The sequence below is a fragment of the Haliotis cracherodii genome, unplaced genomic scaffold (assembly GCF_022045235.1).
Source record: "Haliotis cracherodii isolate W230 unplaced genomic scaffold, xgHalCrac1.p SCAF_1, whole genome shotgun sequence".
In the NCBI taxonomy this organism is placed as follows: domain Eukaryota; kingdom Metazoa; phylum Mollusca; class Gastropoda; order Lepetellida; family Haliotidae; genus Haliotis; species Haliotis cracherodii.
In genome coordinates this window covers 4307538-4332504 of record NW_027266264.1, presented here as the reverse complement: position 1 = coordinate 4332504, position 24967 = coordinate 4307538, and the positions used below count along the sequence as shown (strand labels likewise).

The 24967-nt window shown below is 38.9% G+C and overlaps 2 protein-coding genes across 2 annotated transcripts in view; one reads left to right on the top strand and one right to left on the bottom strand.

Annotated features, from left to right (window-relative positions):
• The window catches only part of LOC139453864 (focadhesin-like), a 347871-nt gene that overhangs the window by 22124 nt on the left and 300780 nt on the right, over positions 1–24967 (top strand). The gene's annotated exons all lie outside the window — the stretch shown is intronic.
• LOC139458944 (FMRFamide receptor-like) overlaps positions 10487–24967 on the bottom strand; it is an 89187-nt gene continuing 74706 nt past the window's right edge. The window contains exon 3 of the mRNA XM_071240405.1: positions 10487–10728. Coding sequence (XP_071096506.1) covers positions 10629–10728 — 100 coding nt within the window. The 3' untranslated portion in view covers positions 10487–10628. The remainder of the gene's footprint in view (positions 10729–24967) is intronic.

Genomic DNA, 24967 nt, shown 5'->3' with positions numbered 1-24967 from the left:
AAGACCAACATCACTTTGAGCTCTCACTCAAAGTTGAAATGCTTTGATCTAACTGATACCATTCAATGTGGCTTTAAGCAAAACTCACTCATTCAAATACCTCATGTTAGAAAAACTTTCAAGATATAAGGCTTAATAAAATAAAGGAATTGGTCCTCAGGCAATGGTTTTTGAAAATATAGTACAATCAACCTGGTAATACTGTTGACTACTGTTGGATACTTGAGGATTTTTTTTTTTTTTTTTAAAATGGAAATAAAAACGAAACATGCGTCAGACTTTGTGATGATGCGGGTGGTGGGTGGTGCTTGAGAACCCAAGATTATTATTTTTCAAGCCTAAGTAGATATTATAATTCCAAATTTTCGGGAAATAGTCAAATGAATGCAATGTGAGTGTTGAAAAGCGTTCCAAGACGATGGAAGTATGTCCAGCTGTAGACTTCACTAATAATTAGTAAGGCAATATTGAATAGGGTCTGTGAGCACCTGGAAAGACTGACCCACTCCCAAACCAACTTATGTTAATGGGTGCCTCAGTTAATAAAATTGAATTTGTTGGATTGACAGTTCCTAAATGAACAAAGTGGGCGCCCCAGTTATCAGAAGAGGAGTAGGTGGATTGACCGCTCCCTAAATGAAGCAAGGAGTCTCATCATCAACCGCTGTCGTTTCATCAAGGTGGCCGTTGTAGTTGTGAGAGCACTCATGTAATTGTTTTACCATCCTCAGCGGGGCATTATTTGGTCCTGTCAGATGCTGGGAAAAGGCCATTTTCTCAACTAAACTTACCCTCACCAATGTAAAAGGGGGCCATGGCTGCTTGATGATGTGTTCCTTACACTGGCTGATCTTAACATAGGACCCGGACCCACTTGCACAAAGCAATCTTAGCGCTTAGATGATCGTAACTCCCATACTTTAACATAGGCTTACAATAGTCATAGCACAAAGATCGCTTTGTGCAAGTGGGCCCAGGACCTGTTGGCTTTGCTGTGATTTATAAACACTTCTTACAACATAGCAGTGCCTTTTCCTATGTATGGAATACGCTGATAGTTGTTTTTCTAAGGGATGTTAATGCAGTGAGTTATACTATATATATCACACACACAAAACACACTGAGACACAGGACACACATGGAGAACACAAGGTGAAAGAGGTGATGTGAGGTGAAATGGGGTTTAACGTCACGTCCAAGATTATTGCACTTATATAGCGACATGCATGCACATGTGTGTGTGGCTGCTTGTACTAGAATGGACTGATGCGGATTTATAGTGCTAGCCCACTGAGATACCATGCTGCAGTTTAACATGAATACCCCACTCAGACACAGTATACTGACGCCGAGCCGACCAGTCCTTACTTTAACCCCTTAATGCCGAGCGCCAGACAGGGTGACAAGTACCATCTTTTAATGTCTTTTGGTATGACATGGACGGGGATCGAACCCCAGACCTTCCGCTCTCCAGGCAGATGCTCTACCACTAGACCACGGAGGTGGTCACAAGGTGAAAGAAGCAGGTCAACTGTGTTATGCATCAAACTATAGTACTTGTATTTGTCAGTGTGAGCTGTTGCGGCATGGCAGTGCCACGTAACTTGTTCTGCAAGTCTCTAGCAACAACTGTGTTAACTTTTATTTGGACAAATTCAATTTGTCTGCCACAGCAGCTCATTTTTGTGAAAACACAGCCAGACCCAGAAACCGCAGCACATATTGTTTCCAATTTTTCAGAATATGCTCATAAGACCCTCCTTCACTGTGAATTAAAGTTTTATTATACAGATTCAAAATTTGGTCATTGCTCTTGATAAGTAACTTTTTTTCACAGCCAAATCACTCAAAATATCTGCTCAAACATCCAAAATGTGATCGATTTAATGTGTGTGTTATCACAGTAATGTTACACCAATGGCTACCAGCCACCATCGATTCACTGTACACACAAGTAGAAAGTGTTTCTTACATCTTTCAGTGATTATTGATACTTGTGTTGTGTAATGCAGCTACCCCTCCTTCTCAATCCTGGCATCCCCACCCACTCCCTCCTCCCTTGTATATTCAGCTGACTCAGCATTGTGTGTTTCCTCCTCGTCCTGTCTGTCCATCCTCAGCTGTGTGTGTGTTAAGTGGCCTGTGCTGGTAATCTCTCTCTCTCTCTCTCTCTCTTTCCATCCCACCTTTCTTTCTCCAAACTACCTCTCTCTCTCTCTCTCTCCATCCCACCTTTCTTTCTCCATACTCTCTCTCTCTCTCTCTCTCTCTGTGTCTCTCTCCAGGTGATTTGTAAATGAGTTAGATATTGACTGTTGAGTTAGGGGTGATGTCATGACACAGTTTCTTTCTCACCTTTCTTTCTCCATACTCTCTCTCTCTCTTTCTCTCTCTCTCTCTCCATCCCACCTTTCTTTCTCCATACTCTCTCTCTCTCTCTCTCTCTCCATCCCACCTTTCTTTCTCCATACTACCTCTCTCTCTCTCTCCATCCCACCTTTCTTTCTCCATTCTCTCTCTCTCTCTCTCTCTCTCTCTCTCTCTCTCTCTCTCTCTGTCTCTCTCCAGGTGATTTGTAAATGAGTTAGATATTGACTGTTGAGTTAGGGGTGATGTCATGACACAGTTCAAACTATTATAACGACGAGAGGAACCTGGGGGACTAGGTGGGTTAGCATGGTTAGATCGCTGAGTTTGTGTACTGGCGAACAGGTCCCTCACTCTGAGAATCCCACCAGACTCACCACCAGAAAGTACTAGAATTTCTACTTAACTAAGAAAGTGTAATCCTTTCATCTGCATCTTGATATGCATCTAGAAATTATATGTTGATATCATTAGGTCTTGATCATTTCAGTAGGAGATGCAATAACACCTTTCTATTCTGGCAAAAAACACGAGCTACCTGGTGTTTCTAAACTGTGAATACTAGTCACGGAAATCAAGCCCATTTCTTAAAGCAATTAAAATATTTTCGATGATTTGATTTTGGGAAATATGGAAGAGAAGTTACAGATGCCAACTTATTTATCATCAGCAACACAACGTTTCTGAGTATTTCCTTACTCCTCATCAGATGAGATGAGTAAGGTGAGTATGGATACTCTCCGAAATGTTGTGTTCCTCATCGGAAAGAAGTTGACATCAAGAATTCTCTTCCTTATGAGTATCATTTCTAGACGCCTTTCAAAGACTTGATTACAGGAAATGTTCTTGTACTCTATACACAATCAATCTGGTATTGATTTCTTCTGATAATGTATTGTACATATAAGTTGACTGTTTTATATTTTACCACTTGTACCACAATGTGATCATTATCAGGCTGATGGGGCAACCACTGTGAAACTCTAACCTGTTTTCAGTATCTAGCATCACTGTCAGTAAGAAAAGAACTAGTTCTTAGCGTTCTTTTACATGAATTTAAGTGGAATCAGACATCAGGGAAATGTTTCTGTGGAGTATGATTCACTGGCCATTACAATTTTGTCATCATGTACAATAACATATGTGGTCATTAACCACGACAGGTTCTTCACAAATAGTTTCCTATTTTGGGGTGTTTTGTGTTCAATACGAAATAGTTCATGTCAACACATCCTAGCCCTAAAATGTTGCCACTGAGTAAAGGTGAGCTTCACTATCTTGGTACCCTGGTTTCTATATTTGAGGTTAAAGATAAGTATTTTGCTTTACTTTGCAAATTTTTGGACCGATGAAATATAAAACAAAAACAAAACAGGGTTCAGGAATATTTGTATTCCCTGTGTTCAAATAGTGTGTTGGTAAAATATTCTGGTATTTTTTCTTTCCGCGAGTCAATAAACAACTAAACAGTTGTCTGGTCGACTGACCTAGATGTCAGTATCTGTTACAGCCTGCCTACTCAGGAACAGCGTCTCACTGATGACCATTGTTGATGCAACACCAAGAGGAGGATGTAGTTAGCTTGTGAACACTGAAGTATGACCCTCAGCTGCTACTGATTGCTGATTCAGCATTTACAATAGTCTCCTTACTCTTTCAACTGATCCTTTTACTATACATAGACTGTATCCCTGCGTGATCATGAACGTGGGGATATTGTCTGTAAAATCGTGACCAAGCTTTCTGCAAATAATACTTTTGATTTGGACATGCAATTTGTTCGTGGCTTATACTTGAAATTATTTTATGTATTTTCTTATTTATCCATTGTCTTGTTTGTAAGATGATTGTTTGGTTGATATGGTATGGGATGTTGCTTTAAATATCAGTCACTGGTTTGTTGACCTGTGAGGATCCGGGTTAGAATTGTCTTCTGCAACCTTTGCTTGCCTTAAGAGCCAACTGTGCTTGTTTTAAGAGGCGACTCATGGGATTGAGAGGTGGCTTGCTGACTTGGTTGATGCATGTCATCGATCATGACATCAATCACTGGATTGTCTGGTCCAGACTCGATTATTTACAGACCACTGTGATATAGCTGGAATACTGCTCAGTAAGGTGTTAAACAACAAACAAACAAACAAACAACCAAACAAACACTGGTTTGTCTGATCCAGACTAGATTATTTACAGACTCCTGTAATATAGCTGGAGTATAGAAGATAAACAAAAAACAAATCTGTGGATGGATCCCAGCGGGATAAATAACTTGATCTCGTGCAAATGTTGTCTGTTGGTTGATGATGTGCAGGTAGCATGCAGTACCAAAACAAGCACCTTCCTCTAATAACATCCCTCTGTTACCATGATACTAAAACTAATTATGTCAATATTGGTTGGACCCCGTTCACCCACAAGGTATGTGATGTTAATTGTTGTGTGGGGGATTCCGGTATGTCGTCTCTTACAAATACTCGCAGAATGCTGATGTGGTGTTAATCATGGCAGGCATGACAGCAATATTAAAAATGTCATTTTTGTCAAAGACCCAGCCACATGCAGGAAGGTAATGGGTGTTAGTGTCCATATAAGGGATCTTGTTAAACAGCTATTCTTCTTCTGCAGTAATTGTTTTCTCTCTACCATGCACTGATGACGGATACAATAAGAGATTTCAGCTGTAACAGGATGGATGGCTGATCATGTGTTATTATTGCATCAAATGTCAAGGTCACTTTCATGGTCATTTACAGGTGATGTGAGGTGAACTGAGGGTTAACGTCTCGTCCTAGATTATTCATTTATATGATTTAAACAGTATTTTATTTCCATTAATGTTCAGATTTTACATTACATAACATTACAAAAATGGAAAAAGGATTAGCAAACAGGCCAAAAAGGCCTATATTAATGCTTCTCCTAATATTGTACATCATACATGTAGATTGTAATGAAGTCTATAGAGCAGACATAAATGAGTAACACAAAATGAAATAAAATGGAAAGCAAGATACCAAATGCATTTTATATTCTTAAGTTGACACATAACTTACGTAAAGCGGTTTGTTTCAATGATGTAATTGTGAACTGATTTTGTAATGTGTTCATTGTCTGAGGGAGATGAATCTTCATTGCCCTGGAGTATGGTATGGATGCTGAGCTGGTTAACAAAAAAGTATTTATCAATTCTAAACTTGGCATAGCGTGGACAAGATAGAAAAAAGTGGAAAGCATCTTCTCTATTTAGGCCACATGGACAGATGGGATTATCAATCAGAAATCTGTGAAATAAATGTGATTTTAAATCACTACAACCTAGCCTAAGTCTAGATAAAATCACCTGACATTGCCGCTGGCCATAACTAGCAAAAGATGGAAAATTTGAAGTGAGCTTAGTTTCTCTAGAAATTAATTGCTTAAACCGAGATAAGGAATCTACATTTCTAATATTAGTATCAAGTGCATTCCAAGCTTCTGAAACAGATGGCAAAAAAGATTGATTTTACTGGGATAAGCATCCTGCACTAGTCTGGAAGTCATTAGAAGTACGAAGGTTATATCCAGTCATTTATATTAGTGACATGCATGTATGTGTGTGTGTTTGTGTGGCTGCTTGTACTAGTCCAGACTGATGCCAATTTATAGTGCTGGCTCTCTGAGATACCATCCTGCTGTTTAACATGAATACCCAACTCAGATACAGTATACTGACTCCAAGCTGACCAGTCCTTGTGTTAGCCCCTTGATGCCGAGCGCCAGACAGGGTAACAACAAGTACCATCTTTTAAAGTCTTTTGGTATGACGCGTCCGGGGATCGAACTCCGGACCTTCTGCTCTCAGGGCGAACGCTCTACCACTAGACCACAGAGGCGGTCTGGTCATTTACAAATGAAAAGACTTGTAAATAGGAAATATTGTTGGCATGGCATTGAAACTTCATATCGTGAGTATTTATTTTTAAAAGTTTGATGAAACTTTACAAAATTTTTGTCAAGGGAGTTCATGGTTGAGATATAAGACCATGAAACCAGAAACTCTTATGATTTTGACTTATATATGGTAGCTGGGGACATGAAACGTTCTGTTTCCAAGTTGTACTGCATTGTGAATGTGTTTTACCATATTAGAAGTGTTGTTACTGAACCGGAAGTGCTTATGGCTTTGTTATTAAGGTAGCTAGAGGCATAAGCTTTCCTGTTTTCAAGGTTGTACTGTATTGGGCATGTATACCCTAATCGGAAGTGTTGTATTTGAACTGGACGTGCTTATGACTTTGTTACTTTAATGTAGCTAGAGGCACGACCATGATGAGACTTCCTGTTGCCAAGTTGTACTGTATTGGACGTTGTGTGTTTTCCCAAACTGGACGTTATGTTGTTTAACCCGGAAGTGGTTATGTATTTGTTGCTATGGCTGTAGGTGAAGGCATTTCTGTTTCCAAGTTGTGCTGCATTAAGGCAACTGTCACTTGATGTGTTACAATGGTTCAGGATACATGTTTCTCATGAGAAAGTTTAGGGAAATTCAGAAAAAGGCCAATCTCATTAAAATCAGATCTTAGTTCTCGCTACCGCTAAACAAAAATCTGAGGACATCCCATTGCAGGTCACGTCAGACTGTCCTTGCGCGAACTTTGACAGACCAATGAAATGACTGACAAGAAGTCCACATTAGCTTTACGGCATTAATTTCAAATTGGCAACTACTCTTCGAAACATATTTTGACAAATTCTTGATAAAAAATTTGAAACCTGAACAAAAAAACATTCTGGAATGGCTCATAGATGGTCTAGATTGTATGGATTCAGTCGTTAAACCTGTAACTATCGTTCGGAATACCCTGTGTTAAAGTTTCCGAGGTTGCTAGATTAGAAATCACATTCCGACTCTCACTTTCTTAATCTGGTAAGTGACGCTCTGATCGGTCCGATGAAAGGTCGTTCTGTCGTGACCCGTAATGGAATGTCCTCAGATCTTTGTTTTGCGGTAGCGAGAGCTAAGATCTGATTTTAATGAGATTGGAAAAAGGCGGGACTGCTTCTGTTTTTCCATGTAACGTAAACACTATTCTGGTTATGTATATCTTGAAATTTGGTCCTTTCAGGATCTTTGGCCTTTATGCGCCTTTAAGTCTTTGGCCATTATGTGCCATTATGAAACAAGTTATAACTACATATAGCATCATATCTGAAACTCATTGGTGTATCAAGCTGAAATCGTGTAATTGATCTCATGTCTGGTGTCTCTGAAATGTGCTCACCAAAATCTTAGTTTGCTTAGTTAGATGCGACTTACTATTGATGTCAAATCTCAGAGTCGGCCTAATTATCATCCCTTGTGTGCTCCTGGGTTTCACCAAAGTAGTAAGTGTCTGCAACTTGCAACTCTTTGGTCTTTCCTCACTCATTGTGCTAACATGCCTTGATATAACTGAAATAATATTCAAAGCCTCATTTAGTCCAGTTCACTCACTTACACATTCCTCACCACCCACCCACCCACCCACTCACTCACTCAAACCCTCCCACCCACTCACTCACTCACTCACTCACTCACTCAAACCCACCCACCACTCACTCAAACCCACCCAACCAGTCACTCTCACTCACTCACTCACTCACTCACTCACTCACTCAAACCCAGCCACCACTCACTCAAACCCACCCAACCACTCACTCACTCAAACCCACCCACCCACTCACTCACTCAAACCCAACCAACCACTCACTCCTGAGTAGCGACCCGAGAAGATAAGGGGTAGAATAGGTCTTCAGCAAACCATGGTTGCTGTAAAAGGCCATGCCCCATTTAAACATGGACACCCCACTCAGACTCCGAGCCGATCAGCAATTTCATTAAGCTTTGGTCATGAATAGTTCGACACTATACGTCTTTGCTGATTGCATATCATCGTCACCCATGAAGATCCGGGGTAGAATAGGTCTTCAGCAACCTATGCTTGCCGTAAAAGGTGACTAACGGGATCGTATGGTCAGACACGCTGACTTGGTTGATGCATGTCAGCGTACCCCAATTGCGTGGATCGATGCTCATGATGTCTCACTTGAATGTCTGGTCCAGACTAGATTATTTACAGACCGCCGTCATATAGCTGGAGTATTGCTGAGTACGGCGTTAAATACCAAACAAAACAAGCAAAACACTCCAGTAGCACTTGACAAGAGAAGACATGGCGGATCACTGTAGCATGTTTATGTCACTTTACAAAAGGTGCTCAAAGGTGTTCAGTCTAGGACATGGACAAAATAAAGCCGATTTATGAGACAAAATGCAGTTTGTGACACCTGTAGCTGGTCATGAGTCAAGGCGCTACGTCTACGAACATTTCCTCAAAAGTTTCACTTCACGAACTACATGTCATGTGACACGTTTGTGATTACAAGAACAGTGTAATGTGGAGAATGTCGTGTCTCTGGAGATCTCTGGCAGGGTAGAGCTTGTCCACTGATTGCCATATACAGGTTAGGATTATGTAACACACAACACAAACGGGGGGGCCCATTCATTCAAACTGTCACAAGTTATATACAGTTCTTGATGAGTATGTTCTCATCACATGGTGGCCGTGATGATCCTCAGTCACACTCCACTGGTTGTTTGCATTTATTTTGAAGAGAAGAGATATCTTATCTTGGACTGGCATCGTTTCATCTCAGACTGGCATGGTGTTATCTCAGACTGGAATAGTGTTATCTCAGACTGGCATGGTGTTATCTCAGACTGGAATAGTTTTATCTCAGACTGGCATGGTGTTATCTCAGACTGGAATAGTGTTTCTCAGACTGGCATGGTGTTATCTCAGACTGGAATAATGTTATTTCAGACTGGCATGGTGTTATCTCAGACTGGCATGGTGTTATTTCAGACTGGCATGGTGTTATCTCAGACTGGAATAGTGTTACCTCCGACTGGCATGGTGTTATCTCAGACTTGAATTGTGTTATCTCAGACTGGAATAGTGTTATTTCAGACTGGAATAGTGTTATCTCAGACTGGAATAGTGTTATCTCAGACTGGCATGGTGTTATCTCAGACTGGCATCGTTTCATCTCAGACTGGCATGGTGTTATCTCAGACTGGAATAGTGTTATCTCAGACTGGCATGGTGTTATCTCAGACTGGAATAGTGTTATCTCAGACTGGCATGGTGTTATCTCAGACTGGAATAGTGTTATCTCAGACTGGAATAGTGTTATCTCAGACTGGCATGGTGTTATCTCAGACTGGAATAGTGTTATCTCAGACTGGAATAGTGTTATCTCAGACTGGCATGGTGTTATCTCAGACTGGAATAGTGTTATCTCAGACTGGCATGGTGTTATCTCAGACTGGCATGGTGTTATCTCAGACTGGAATAGTGTTATCCCAGACTGGAATAGTGTTATCTCAGACTGGCATGTCTGATAGTACATGGTGATAGTACTCCTATTCAGTGATCCATTTAGTTTGAGATATTTTCCCACTGATTTCGTAGGTCACAATTCCATTCGTCGACTTTTCTTGGCATCACCTTCAGGATGTTAATCCAATGTATTGACGGAGGTACAAACAGCACAGTCACCTACGGTGCTTCTATTGGCTGAGTAGAGGTGTTTTTTTATTTTTGATCTTGACCTGATCATGGTTTTTGGTCTGAGTTCAATTAGAATGGTTGGTGTCTACAACCTGGTCCACCTGGCTGTCACGCATGCTGTTCAAGTGATGTTAAGGTCAACCCACTCACTAAATGAACATGGCTTCAGCACTAGTCCTTCTTGGAGGCTGTCATGCATGCTGTTCAAGTGATGTTAAGGTCAACCCACTCACCAAATGAACATGGCTTCAGCACTAGTCCTTCTTGGAGGCTGTCATGCATGCTGTTCAAGTGATGTTAAGGTCAACCCACTCACCAAATGAACATGGCTTCAGCACTAGTCCTTCTTGGAGGCTGTCATGCATGCTGTTCAAGTGATGTTAAGGTCAACCTACTCACCAAATGAACATGGCTTCAGCACTAGTCCTTCTTGGCGGACTTCAGGCTTCAAGCAGTGATTCCTTTAATCAATAATTATTGGTATTTTGATCAGTAAAATATATCTTTGACCAAGAATGTTGGTCATGTGAACTGGCATATTGTTGAAGAAGTGTGATCACAAATAACTGATCTAACTGATGACATCATGCCAGATAGAATATGACAATAAGCACACATTTCACATTGTTTTCACTGGGTGTGGCTAGGCTGCTTGTGGACCTTGCTCACAAGTGATTCGTGGGATGTCGACGGTCAAACTGGTACTGTTTGTCTTGTACATGATGGTGTCGTTTGATCCGCATGTTGACTTTCCCACCCTTTCTCCTGAAACAGCAAGGGAAAGTGTTAGTTCAAGGGAGATAATCATGACAATCTGTTCAATACAAGATGCATAGGGCAATAGGTCCAACTGATGCATCATTTCTATAATATTGAATTGGAGAAAGAAAACTCAATGATATTGTCACCAGCATAACAGGACAGCAAGGCAACACACTTTTTTGGACTAGTTTTCATTTCACCAGCCTGCTGCCTCTACTGAAAAGCAGCTGGAAAAGAAATAAATTAAACATAAAAATATATATTTTTATTATGTCTCCTTCTAGTAATATAGACCCTTTTATACAATATAAAATGATATATATATATTCCATATCTACATCACTATCAGTGATTCAAGAAGCCAGCTGCAGTCTTAACTCCACAGCTGCATATAAATAAATAAATGATTGACATAGCTATTTATTTTCATTTCTGTATCAGCCAACCTCGTGTGGAAAAGCTTGAATAAATTTGTGAAACATGAAATTTAAAAAGTGTGGCCCAAACATTAAAAAGATACTTTTTGAACAATCAAATAACTTGATGTCTACTAGCTGCTGACATGAGGCTTTAGTGTGGGCTGACCTAAATCCTTCTTCCTTCTTCAGAAGTGACAGTATGTTTTGTGTCATTTGTGAAGACTCTTGTATCGAAACTCACAGGAGTCTAAGATAGACTGACAGCACATGCATACTCATTTTTAACTTTGGTCAGGTAATGCACTTACTGGTTATTTTTTACTCTTGCAGTCATTGTAAGTGTTTGATGACAAAGAATGAGAGAAAGGTCCTGAGGGAATACTATTGATGTCTCGTTGCATTTTGGAACAATCAATAACATGTTACAAAAATTTCTCAACTGCTTCTTTGGTTCCCATTTTTTTTTCCAATTTCTTTCAAGGACCATACATTAAAGCAGCGTGTATGGTATTAGGAGTGCAAGTCCTGATTTATCAACATTAAGGATCAAGACAAAATGTGTCCGACATCCAGTATAGAGACACCTATTGCTCAGGATGATACACAAAGACATCCAGTATAGAGACACCTATTGCTCAGGATGATACACAAAGACATCCAGTATAGAGACACCTATGGCTCAGGATGGTACACAAAGACATCCAGAATAGAGACACCTATTGCTCAGGATGATACACAAAGACATCCACTATAGAGACACCAACTGCTCAGGACGATACACAAAGACATCCAGTATAGAGACACCTATTGCTCAGGATGATACACAAAGACATCCAGAATAGAGACACCTATTGCTCAGGATGATACACAAAGACATCCAGAGTAGAGACACCTATTGCTCAGGATGATACACAAAGACATCCACTATAGAGACACCAACTGCTCAGGATGATACACAAAGACATCCAGAGTAGAGACACCTATTGCTCAGGATGATACACAAAGACATCCACTATAGAGACACCAACTGCTCAGGATGATACACAAAGACATCCACTATAGAGACACCTATTGCTCAGGATGATACACAAAGACATCCACTATAGAGACACCAACTGCTCAGGATGATACACAAAGACATCCAGTATAGAGACACCTACTGCTCAGGACGATACACAAAGACATCCAGTATAGAGACACCTAATGCTCAGGCTGATACACAAAGTGATGATGTTCAGTCTGCGACTTTACCGACTAGCCCAAAAGTCCAGTAAAATGTGTTTGGTTTAATAAGCTCGGAGAGAGTAGTCCATTTAGTAACACTAATATGTACTAAACATGATGCTGAGAGCCAAGTTCAGGCTCATAGCCCAAGTGTTTTGAGCACAGACTGGATATGTTACATAACAAATAGTGAAGTCAAAGCATCATGTGTGTCATGGTACAGAAACAGATGACAAATGGTACACATAGGGCTGGGACGGGTAACTCGGGTCCTAAGGTCGGGTGGTTCCTGAGTAGGACCCGGATACCCACAGGACTACCTGTAGCATCATGCGTGTCATGGTACGGAAACAGATGACAAGTGTTACCCATAGGGCTGGGACGGGTAACTCGGGTCCTCAGGTCGGGTGGTTCCGGAGTAGGACCCGGATACACACAGGACTACCTGTAGCATCATGTGTGTCATGGTACGGAAACAGATGACAAGTGTTACCCAGCATGTGGTCTGTGCCATGTGTGTACTGCTGGAGGATCAAAGACTCCCACTGGTTTCCCGGTCTCAAGGCACAGTGGATCATCAAGGTGATGCCATTTACAATGCAAAAGTCAGCCAGACTATTTCATGTAATGTGATTGGTTGATCCCAATAGAATAGATTGCCCTAGCAGACATGCAAGTGCATGCATAGCTCCCATACTAAAACAGGCAAGTTGTTTTTTCTACATTAGGGGAGCATCCATTTGATTTGTATGGTGGGAAGGGGAGTTTTTCTAATTTTTTTCCGAACAAACTATTTATTTACTGAGCATCATCAAACAGTCTGTTCATTATCACTATTAACTCAAAATTTCGACTTTTGGGTATTTTACACGAAACAAACTATTCATTTTTTTTCACCACTGCCAATGTACTTTTCATTTTGGGCATACTTCTGAACAAACTATTCATTTTATAAATCTTATTAGATGGATTCTCCTTAAGTGACAATGTTACCTGCTGAAATTTATGGTTCATTACCACAATATAATAAATATGCTAATGTTCATTTATATAATGCTTAATCTTGACAAGAATAGCTGTGCAAAGCACTACAAGGAAGAATAATGAAAATAATGTCAAATTATGCTTTGAAATTACTAAAGAGAGAAAAATGAAGTTTTACACAGTGGTGTAGCAGCTTTCAAGCAGGTAGGAGTTGAGACTCACTCTAAAGTGTTTACAACTGGGACGGAGGTCAGCTCTAGAGAGAGGGAGTTTCACAGAACTGGAATAATGTAGGGAAAGTTCTATAGCCAAATGTTTTGAGTCTGCAGGGTAGAACTGAGAAAAGATATTGTTTTCACTTCCGCAGAGTTGACTATTTGGTACAAATGGAGAACATGGCTCAGTTACATATCATTGTGTAGGATAAAGCACATCCCAGGATTTGAATATTATAAAAACCTGAGGGAAAACCGAAAAAAGAAACTGAAAGCAACATTTTTCAACATGTTTATGTTTGAAAGATACTTTCCATGAACCTTAGGAAACAGGCATAAAATATCTGTTGCTGGCGTACGGTTCTTGAAAAAGACATTTGTAAAAGCATTGTGATTTATCAGTGCCTCTGTAGCCTAGTGGTACACTCACTGGGTGTTCGATTCTCGGGAATTTGAAGAAAATATGTGTCATTTGATTTTACATTTCATTACATTGTGTTCGAATGCAAAATAAATTTCAAGCAAGAAACTATCATGTGTTACAATGTAAACAGACGTATAAATAAAATCCCCATCTATTATAACATATGATATAGAAAATATGCCTGGGATATCATATAAAATCTCAGGGACATTACAACATCCCTGTTTCTGAGATCTAACCCGACTGGAGAACAACAGGATGACGTCACTGGAGGTTTATGAGGATGTATCCATGAATGATCCCAATCCTAGCTGTAACATTGTCATTGAAGTCCTTCTGACTGTACTTCATCACCAGAGCTAGCCTGTATTTGTCAGGACCAGAATAACTTTCTGATTAACAAATTGTTCTGAATCCCTGGACAAGATTTCGGTGCTCAGTAAACTAGACCACCAGTCCAAGGTAGCTGGGCGTATGAAATTAAAAGAAATATTGATGGAAGAAAGTGTCATTACCATCAGTGGAAAGTCTTGTTTGCTGAGTTATCCAGATTAAAGGGGTTGCTTGTTTGATGTACGCTCACTTTTTAGTCAAGTTCAGGTATTAAGTGCTTAAGTACACATAGTCCTCCATGCCAAGCAAACAAATCTGTACCGTAATTGATGTAATTGGGCCCCATCCCAACAACTCTTCCTTCCTCTTCTGAATGCACTGTGACACAACAATACAACACTCCCACCTCAGCAGCTCTTAGCCCGGATTCGGACTTAGCTTTGAACTGGGGGTTGAATTCCAACTAATCTTGTATTTGCATCATCTCTTTGACTTTCCAACATCAGAATGATAAAGACCAGTTTTTCTGATTAATGATAGTTGGTGGTGATCAATATTGGAGGGAAGTAAATGACGAGGTGGAAGAGGAATGAAATCATTTGTGTGCATAACTGATCTGAACTTTGCAAATAGGGTGTGTTAATAATTACAGTGTCTCAATATGTAACCCTTTCCATTGGCTCCTGATTTGGGTCCTAATTTTAGTCTGCTAGTCATGCAGACACTGAAACAAAAATATCTTAAATTCCCATTCAAGGCTCTCATAGTTTGGTAAGTCTAATTTTTTCCAGGTTAAGATAAACACTCTCTGTGCTCTTTTCTGTTGTATATTAAATTATTTTATTTTCTATCTACATTAAATCTTTCATCTGTGTTCCCAGTGAGTTAGTGACAGAATCAGCAATTGTACATAGACGACCTGTAGATAGTCAAGTCTTGAAGGTCAGGCAACCAGTGTTTGATAGCATGAGCATTTATCCACACTGTCTGGATACAACGACCTTTTATCAGCCAAGTCACAGGTCATAGCCATCCAATCCTCATATACTGGGCCTGAGCCCCTAGCACAAGGCGATCACAACACTACGACTGTCGTAAGTCATGTACTTTAGCAATCATTTGAGAAATGCTGCCCTTCTCATTTATTGATGGGCATGAGAGTTATTTGAGGAAAAAAATTATGTAAGTAAATGACATGGCTTGATGAATGTTTTGTCAATTATCTATTTGGGAAGAGGGAGTCAGAAAAAAAGGATCTTTATCTTATTGTTTTGTGGTTTCATGATAAGCTATTTTGGCACCAAAGTTGGATAGGGTCGTCAGGCTTGGGGACTTGGTTGTGTCACTATTATCACTTGCACAGCACACAATTTCTCTCTAATCAGCTTGCATTTTACATAAGCACCAAGGTAATTTGGCATACAGAGCTCCAGATAAGCTGCGTATCTGCGTAAAATACGCAACAGAAATGCAGAAATATGCAGTAAAATAAAATCCAAGCGTTTCAAATTTGCAACGAACATTACAGATACGCTACGAAAATAAAACTTTTGCGTATCATCAAAATATTGTGAAGTAACCCTGTGTATTCGATTAGCAAATCAGCAACTTATTTTGAAATTATAAACGGGCATTCCGTCTACCTTGCCAAACTCCACGATGACAGTTACATCATGATCATTTGGCATCACACTTTCTTGTGGAAGTATCGTGGTATTTTTGAATATAAAGCTCTCGAACCCACACGACACCAGTTTGCAGGGACTAGATGTATAGTGGTTTTAAATATTTAACTTAAATACCCACGTGTAAAAACTAGTGGGTAACAGAAATTTGAATACCCAGATAGAATTACTGATACCCACAACACCAAAAGCTTATCTGGAGCTCTGGCATATTTATAATCACAGCCTTGTGCTAGCTGACAATATATGATTTTTTAATCGTACTGTTATGAATGAACTTTGAGCGGAAACAAAGAAGTAATAAGTGAAATGAAGCCCTTATGCTAGAAATTTGTATTTGTGACATCAAGCATAAAGTCAAATTAAGTATTTGTGACATACATGCTGGTTTCAAGCATAGAACGTAAGTTTTATTGGATGGATATTTTTGGCGATGTATCATTTCTGGAGAGTTGTATCTATGCACAGGACCATACACTCGTAAAACAAATTTTTATGAAGCTTTAGGTTATATGTAGGTCAGGGAAATTTGGGGTATCTTAAATATCCCTTCCACATGGCTGAGAACAGACACAACCTTGGTAATTGATGCTATTCTGAGAATGGTCCAATTACCACACTTCCTGTTTAAGAGTGTCGACATTTATCTTTGAAAAAGACTCTGAATATTGCGACATTTAGATGCTAAGTTTATGATGGCCCTTGTGTTCCTGGAGCAATCTGCAAGCTGTGCCTGGTTAAACATTGCTTATTTACTGTTTGCGGAAACGTTTGACTTGGTCCTCTATTTTGGGTCCTCGTTGATTGCTCCCCTTCCTTGACTCTTGTTACAGAGGAAACAAATTAATGGTTAAATTGTCTCCTTGGATTCTGTCAGGGAGCACAATCGAGTGTTCTCATTCTTGTGCTATTCCATGGCTGAGATTACATTTGTCATGATTACAATTCAACAGGAGTCCAGGGACGGATCCCGGAAATGTTTTATGTGAGAGTTTGGTTAGGGTGTCATCCTATATTATGTTATTGATGCTTAATTGAGACATGTGTAAATCAATACCTATCACCTTCATTCAGACACCAGTGATCAAATATGACAAGCTGTGTCACCTTTGCAATTCTTGTGGTCTTGTTTCATCATCGAAATAGAACCTGATATCTTGACACGATCACTTGATAGGATTAAGCAATTACTGTTAATGACGTATTGTACAAGTCATCCAAGAGGCAATAACTTCAGTCAATTTAGGAACACTGAGGGATTGGTCATCATGAGGACGTGTATCACAATGCAATATTGTCAGGCTATTTCTGAGTCAGTCAATATATTGATATGCAATGAAGTATTGAGAGGAACACAGCTACTATAGAAGTGACAATTGTAAGCTGGTTCTGCTTGTCCGAGATAGGACTCTGCAGTCCATGAGCCGGAGATCATGGGACATATATGGGTTTATAGCAGGGAGGGGATCATCATGCCCTCATCCGTATCTTGGGAGAGCTACGATGGTGAGAGTGTGTTAGCATCGTCTTGATGGAAACTAATACTCTGTGATTTCCACTTCCATAATGGGTCACTTTCTTAATACATTACAATGAGAGATGGCTTTGTGATGGTACATGTTTGTGAATTACCATCACGTGGGTGTTCAATGTAAAGTGTTATCAATCAAGGTTCATACAGCCTTAAACGTCCTTGATTTTTAAGGTCTCACTTGAAAAGCCTTGATTTTCAGCGCTAGTATTGAAAAGCCTTAAAATCACAAAAATAGATTTTAAAGCCTTAAATTTGGAAAAATGATATCTTCTTGTTAAGAAAGGAGCTAGAAGCTAGAAACAGGGTAAAACCTCATTCACTCACTTATGTGTCATGAGGCATGGGTTTGGCTAGCGGCAGTAGAGGACTCATTGAAGAATGTAGCATGGTTTCACTCCTGTGTTTCCAAACTTTGAAAGTTTTCAGATTTTAGAATATTGTTAAAACATTGATCTGTGTAATTAAACAATTAAGACAAAATGAAAGATATAATTAGTTCTTTTCAATAATTAATTGGTTGTTGGGACCGTAATTTTAGTCCAAAGTACGAAATGTGTAAAAAGTCTGAATTAGAGAGTTGTACGCGTAGGTCAGTTTGAGTGCATGATGATAATTTATAAGCAACTTAGAGGACTGGAGAAAAAGTCAGGTTTTCATCGAAATCTGAATTTGAGAGAGTCCGATTGGGACACATTCCACTCTCTATATATATTGTCGGATCATATGTTTGTGGATGGCCATGTTTATCGCGAGTACTCCTCCTATAATGAGGGTTGTGGTGTCACACAAACATTGTAAATACTCAGATGATGGCTTGATTTTAAGATAGAGTTGTCTTTCATTAATGAGCGGGAGGTTTATGTTAGTTCTTGTGATTAGGAAGATAACTACAAATGTTTCTTAACCGTCCGAAAACCCATACCACGGGGATACAGTAAACTACGCTTATAACGAACTGATTGATACATATTAACTTATTGTTTAGTCCCGTCCATTTGTTGTATATGCTGTATATATGCTTATAACGAACTGATTGATATATATTAACTTATTGTTTAGTCCCGTCCATTTGTTGTATATGCTGTATATATGCTTATAATGAACTGATTGATATATATTAACTTATTGTTTAGTCCCGTCCATTTGTTGTATATGCTGTATATATGCTTATAATGAACTGATTGATATATATTAACTTATTGTTTAGTCCCGTCCATTTGTTGTATATGCTGTATATATGCTTATAATGAACTGATTGATACATATTAACTTATTGTTTAGTCCCGTCCATTTGTTGTATATGCTGTATATATGCTTATAATGAACTGATTGATACATATTAACTTATTGTTTAGTCCCGTCCATTTGTTGTATATGCTGTATATATGCTTATAACGAACTGATTGATACATATTAACTTATTGTTTAGTCCCGTCCATTTGTTGTATATGCTGTATATATGCTTATAATGAACTGATTGATACATATTAACTTATTGTTTAGTCCCGTCCATTTGTTGTATATGCTGTATATATGCTTATAACGAACTGATTGATACATATTAACTTATTGTTTAGTCCCGTCCATTTGTTGTATATGCTGTATATATGCTTATAACGAACTGATTGATACATATTAACTTATTGTTTAGTCCCGTCCATTTGTTGTATATGCTGTATATATGCTTATAACGAACTGATTGATACATATTAACTTATTTTTTAGTCCCGTCCATTTGTTGTATATGCTGTATATATGCTTATAACGAACTGATTGATACATATTAACTTATTTTTTAGTCCCGTCCATTTGTTGTATATGCTGTATATATGCTTATAACGAACTACGCTTATAGCGAACTAACATTAGTGGTCCCTTGAGTTCGTTATAACCGTAGTTTACTGTATATACAAATTCTCAAAACCATATAAGGTTACTTACTTACTTACTTTGTAGATTTAACGTGCGCTTTCCGACTGATGCGTATTTCGCACACGGGCCCGGCCAGGCCATTTAATATGTTTCCGAAAGGGGCAAAAGTGGTGTGTGCAACCCAAGAGGGGGCTTTAGGGGTTGCTTATATAGAATTTGGGAATTTTGAGATTTGGAATAGATGCCGATGGGGTAAGGGAGGAGAACTAAGGGAGCTGGGTATGGTGGATTTTTGTGTGTTTATGTAATTTTGATTTGGTGGATTATAGTGTTTTTAGATGCGTTTTATTAGTTCCGTTTTGATTAAGAATACGCCTAAGGCCTTGAAGTTTTCTAGTTTATTTTGTGGGTTTAGTATTGCTTCTAGAGTGAGAGCCTGGTTTAGATTGAGGGTGGTTTGTAATGCGGTTCGATGTGTTAGGTAGTGTGTGCAGTAGATGAGTGCGTGTTCTGGGGTTTCTAGTTGTTTGCAGTGTGGGCAGTTACCTGTAGTATGTTTTTTTATTTTTTTTAGGTGGTTATTTAGGTTGGTGTGTCCTGTTTGGAGTTTAGTGATTACTCTGTCGATTTTTTTTGATGGATGGTGAATTTTTGGTTTGGTTAGTGGTTTGCTGAGTACTTTTTGGATTTGGCTATTTGAGTTTAGATATAGGTTATGCCATTTTTTGGTGATTTTTTGCTTATTTACACTTTTAATTTCTGATTTTGAGATGGGTAAGTTTAAGCTTATTTCTGGGATTTTGAGGGATAGTTTAGCTGCCTTATCGGCGTTTTCATTACCGTAGATTCCTACGTGGGCGGGTATCCACAAGAAAGTTATTTGTTTGCCTGCGTTAGTTAGGTCGTTGGAGCTTTTAAGTATTAGATTTATTAATTTAGGTCGGTTTTTTGTATTTTTGTTTTTGAGGGCTTGCAGTCCACTTAGGGAGTCGGTAAGTATTAGGATTTTATTGTGGTTTTTGGATTCTTGACTATGGAGGGCTGAGGCCATGCCCATTAGTTCTGCCGTGAATATTGATTGGTTGTTTGGGAGTCGGAAGGATTGTGTAGTTTTAGTTGGTTGTGTGGTGTGGACTCCGAAACCTGTGTGTTTGGAGGTCGGATCTGAAGATCCGTCCGTGTAAATGTGACACCAATTTGGCCAATTTTCGTGTATGTATGCTAGTGTGGTGGTTTTAGCTATGTTTGGGTCGGTTTGTTTATTTATTTGGCTAGCTAGTGTTGTGTCTATTTTGGGTATTTTAAGTTTAGGGGTGAAGATATTTGATTGTTTGCAGTTTTGTTTAAGATTTTTAATTTGGTGTTCATTTAGGTAGTTTGTTATTCTTTGAGATATTGGGGTAAGTAAGGGGTGTTTACGAGCTAGAGCTTGGTTTTTGGGGCTGATATTTTGGTTTATTAGGTTTTGGATGAGAGGGTTTGATTGGGATGCGGCCCAGAAATTTAAGCTTAGCTGTTCCCTGCGTAGACTTAGTGGCATTTCTCCTGTTAAGGCCTGGAGTGAAGTGTAGGAGGTGCCATGTTGGGTGCGTGTAATTAGTTTGAGAGCCTGATATTGTATTGAGTCAAGTTTTTTAGATAGAGAGTTGAGAGTAGATATAAGGTGGGATACAGCATGTATTTAAGCAATGTCTTCTTATCGGAATTCAATTGTCTCTTGTACCTGTCAGGTAGGGCAAGTGGGAGTGTAGCACAAGAACATTTACTGGGTGTGAAGTAACAACTTGCCTAATCTTGCCTCCCCAGATGGGGTACTTGTAATCCTATTGAATACAAAAACACCAAGCTTTAATCAAGTGAGGTTGGTGTCTTTCACTGAAAACATCCTTGCCTCAGGGAAAATTCTGGCAATGACAATCACCGGAGACAACAATGGTAAAAACAGTTTAATTGTTATTTGATTGGGGCGTGTTAATGACATGGTTGGCGAGTGTATGTGCAGTTGTGCTGGGTTTTCTTGCATCACTGGAACCCAGCAGCATGTGCCTCCATTGTGTCTGGATAATCAGATAAAATACGGATAATTTTCATAAATGTTTGCATGGGGATTTGGTGATGATGACATTAGATGGAAAAAGGGCATTAAATTGTCTGCTATCTAGACTTTTATTCTCCTGATAAAACCTTTAAGGAATATTTTCAGCAACTGAGTTGAACAAGATGTTTCATTGTAGAATAAGGTTTGTAGGAAGGGTAGGATTTTTCGCTGAGATTTTGAAGAACTGACGATTCAGTGACTGAAGAAAGGTAGACTGGGAAAACAGAAAAAAATTTGGATACCAACATTTCAGGAACTCATTTGTCAGTTTCATTAAAGTATATTTTACGGTTTGTTTGAGAGTGAAGATTCTTCATTTTACTTCTCCACAGGATGATGGAGGTAAGGGTTGTTTTTGACCACTGGAAATGTCAAATGTTAACTTGTGGAAAACTGGTATGAAAATGATCACTCATGTTCCAATGGCTGACAACGAGCCTTTTTATCATTCTAACACTTCCAAATGTTGGACTTCTGGCATGACTAAATACATAATTATGGCTAAAATGTGTGAGCAAGGTCGATTTCCTGAACTTCAAGAGAAGATCAAAGTGTGAGCAAGTATAACCAAGATGAAATTTTAACCAAATATTTGTACTAATATCATCTACACCTCCTAAGGAAATCAGCTTTGGTCAAAGACTTGCTCATAGTCAAACATTCCCTTAAAACCTCTAAAGTCAAAAGTCTTTTTTGCCACATTTTAGCCTTACCTATGCATTTAGTGTTGTAAGTCTCGAACTGAACTTTTAATTCAGAGTATTTAACTTTTTCTAAGATAGATATTTTGATAATCTGTTGGATTTAATCGCACTTTCCAATATAAAAGAGAAGGGACTTTTTTATTCCAGATATCTTGTGTCAAATAAACACGTTATTATGGCGTATATGGAAGTCATCACCATGGAAACAGAATTGAATATAGTTAGTTGTATTTACCTTTATGAAATATTAACCACATAGGAAGGAACCATTCATCTGAAGGAAATCTGTTGCAAAATGGAAATTGATTCAGTTTTTGTTTGATATATGGTGCTGTATCTGTTTGGTGGGACTTATTGTCTCTGATTCTCAGCTGTACGCTTCATCTTAGCAATGGAGAGACTTGAGATATTTCCAAAAGCAATTACAATTCATAACAGTTGGTTTTATTGCAATGAACACAAAAACATACTACCTGACATCCTTAACCTATTTAAGCTGAGGAGATATACTCAGGTGAGCAAACCCTGATATTTTGGGTGTAATTTGGTAATTATTTGTCAACACTGTTGTCATCCTGTAATGGAAGGTCAAGTGCTCATGAAGCCTTTCTGCCTACACAAAACTTACAAATCTGAAATAGGAGGAAGGTTTTGCTATGAAGTCACCATGGTTACTGGAATAATATTTATGCTGGATGATGGAGAGATATCTTTTTTCCTTGGTAAAACATTTGCGCTTCAGAATTAAAACAGCCTCAAGTACATAAGAATGATTAAACTGTCAAAAAGATGAATGTAGTGGTTAGGAACAAGTTCTTTATCCAATGTGGATATGGATTCTTTATGAAGACATTGATTGTTTTCCCAATGTCCTAAGAAATTGAAAAGTGATTCCAAATAAAATGAACGTCCTGTTACATTTATGTCTTTGTCCTGAAACCAGCAATTTCCAGCAATATCCCTGAGATGGAGGTGAAAACAGTAAAAACATATTGTGAAATGTTTGTCTTGTGTCACAAATTTGTTTGTGTTTAAAAAGGCTGAAAAATATCCTGTTTCGGACTTTTGTATTTGCCTTTGATCACAGTGTTTAATAATATATGTCCGAATTTTGAAATTTGTAATTATTGATACCCTATGAAGTGCAATATGCCACACCATGCAATGATGGAATATTGCTGAAAATGGCATGAAACCTCACTCACTCACTCACTCACTCACTCACTCACTCACTCACTCACTCACTCTCTCACTCTCACTCACTCACTCACTCACTCTCTCACTCTCACTCACTCACTCTCTCACTCTCACTCACTCACTCACTCACTCACTCACACTCACTCACTCACTCACTCACTCACTCACTCACTCACTCTTCCTTACATCAAGGATATGCTCCAACTTCAGTCCTAAGCAGTACCAGTATAAGGGGTTATGGCCATTAAAGAAAGGATTGCCAGCATTGGTGCATGCTACATTTTGTTCCATCTGGGATTTCCTTTAACATGGAACTGTCAAGGACAAGGGTGGTATCACAGACAAGTGAGCAGGCATGTCAGGGGGGGTCCATTTTTAGAAAAATATGTTAAAGATGAGGAGCTACTCTGAATTAAAATGCAGCATTAAAAACTTTCTCATAACAAATGCTATTATCTTGCTTTGATTTGTCATCTTGTAATAGTAGAGATTCTGTATAGATTTCTGATTGTCAGAGTGAATTTGTCTAAAAAATACTTATCATAATGCATTATTTAGAGATATTTAGTAAAATTGGAACTCCCCGTTCCACAGAGTTAAAGGGGCGGTCGGGTAGCCTAGTGGTTAAAGCGTTCGCTCGTCACGCCGAAGACCCGGGTTTGATTCCCGACATGGGTACAATGTGTGAAGCCAATTCTGGTGTCCCCCGCCGTGATATTGCTGGAATATTGCTAAAAGCGGCGTAAAACCATACTCACTCACTCACAGAGTTAAACTAAGATTGGAGGATCTCACAAAGACAATACCGATGTATTTCTTATGCAACTATGTTACAAACTACACGTGGCCTGGAGATCCGGGTTCTTCCACTTGTTAACAGTTTTCCTTGAAGTTGCTCAAGCAAGCACAATCAGAAATTCCATTTTACCCTCAGGTGGTATCTTTTGTTCATCTGGACAAGTCTTCTCAAAAACCTAAAGGCCTGTTTCATGAAAACTTGATATTTTATCATATGCAGTTATTTGTTTAAGACATCTTTATTGGAAAACAAATATGACTGCCAGTGAATAACCAGCCGAGGTTCTTTGCTGAAACAGATTCCACTTGGCGTAGAGGGAAAATAGCTGTAGAAATTATACGAATAGACCACTGAAAATCAGTAATGACACCAGGTGTTCACAAAAAGGGTAAGCATGTCCTCCGTACCGGAAAGCCCACCCAACTGCTTGTGCTACATTCCCTTATTCCATTGATAAAAATAAAGGTTGTTAACGAAATCGAAATGAGAATAGCATCATGTGTTGATGTAAGCTTTGTTATAATTATCAGATACTTCTGTTTTCCAGATTTCTTTCTGCAGCAAATTACATTACAGGAATGGCAGAGCAAATTATATGGAAAGAGCAGCTGTCAGTGATAATGGGAACTTTTTCGGAATCTGGTTTGATAATTTTCCTGCATTAACTTCTGGATTACTGTGCACAATGTGTCAAGTAAATGCATCAATTACATGCACACATATGGACTTGCCATACACTGTCTGGTTTCAGTCA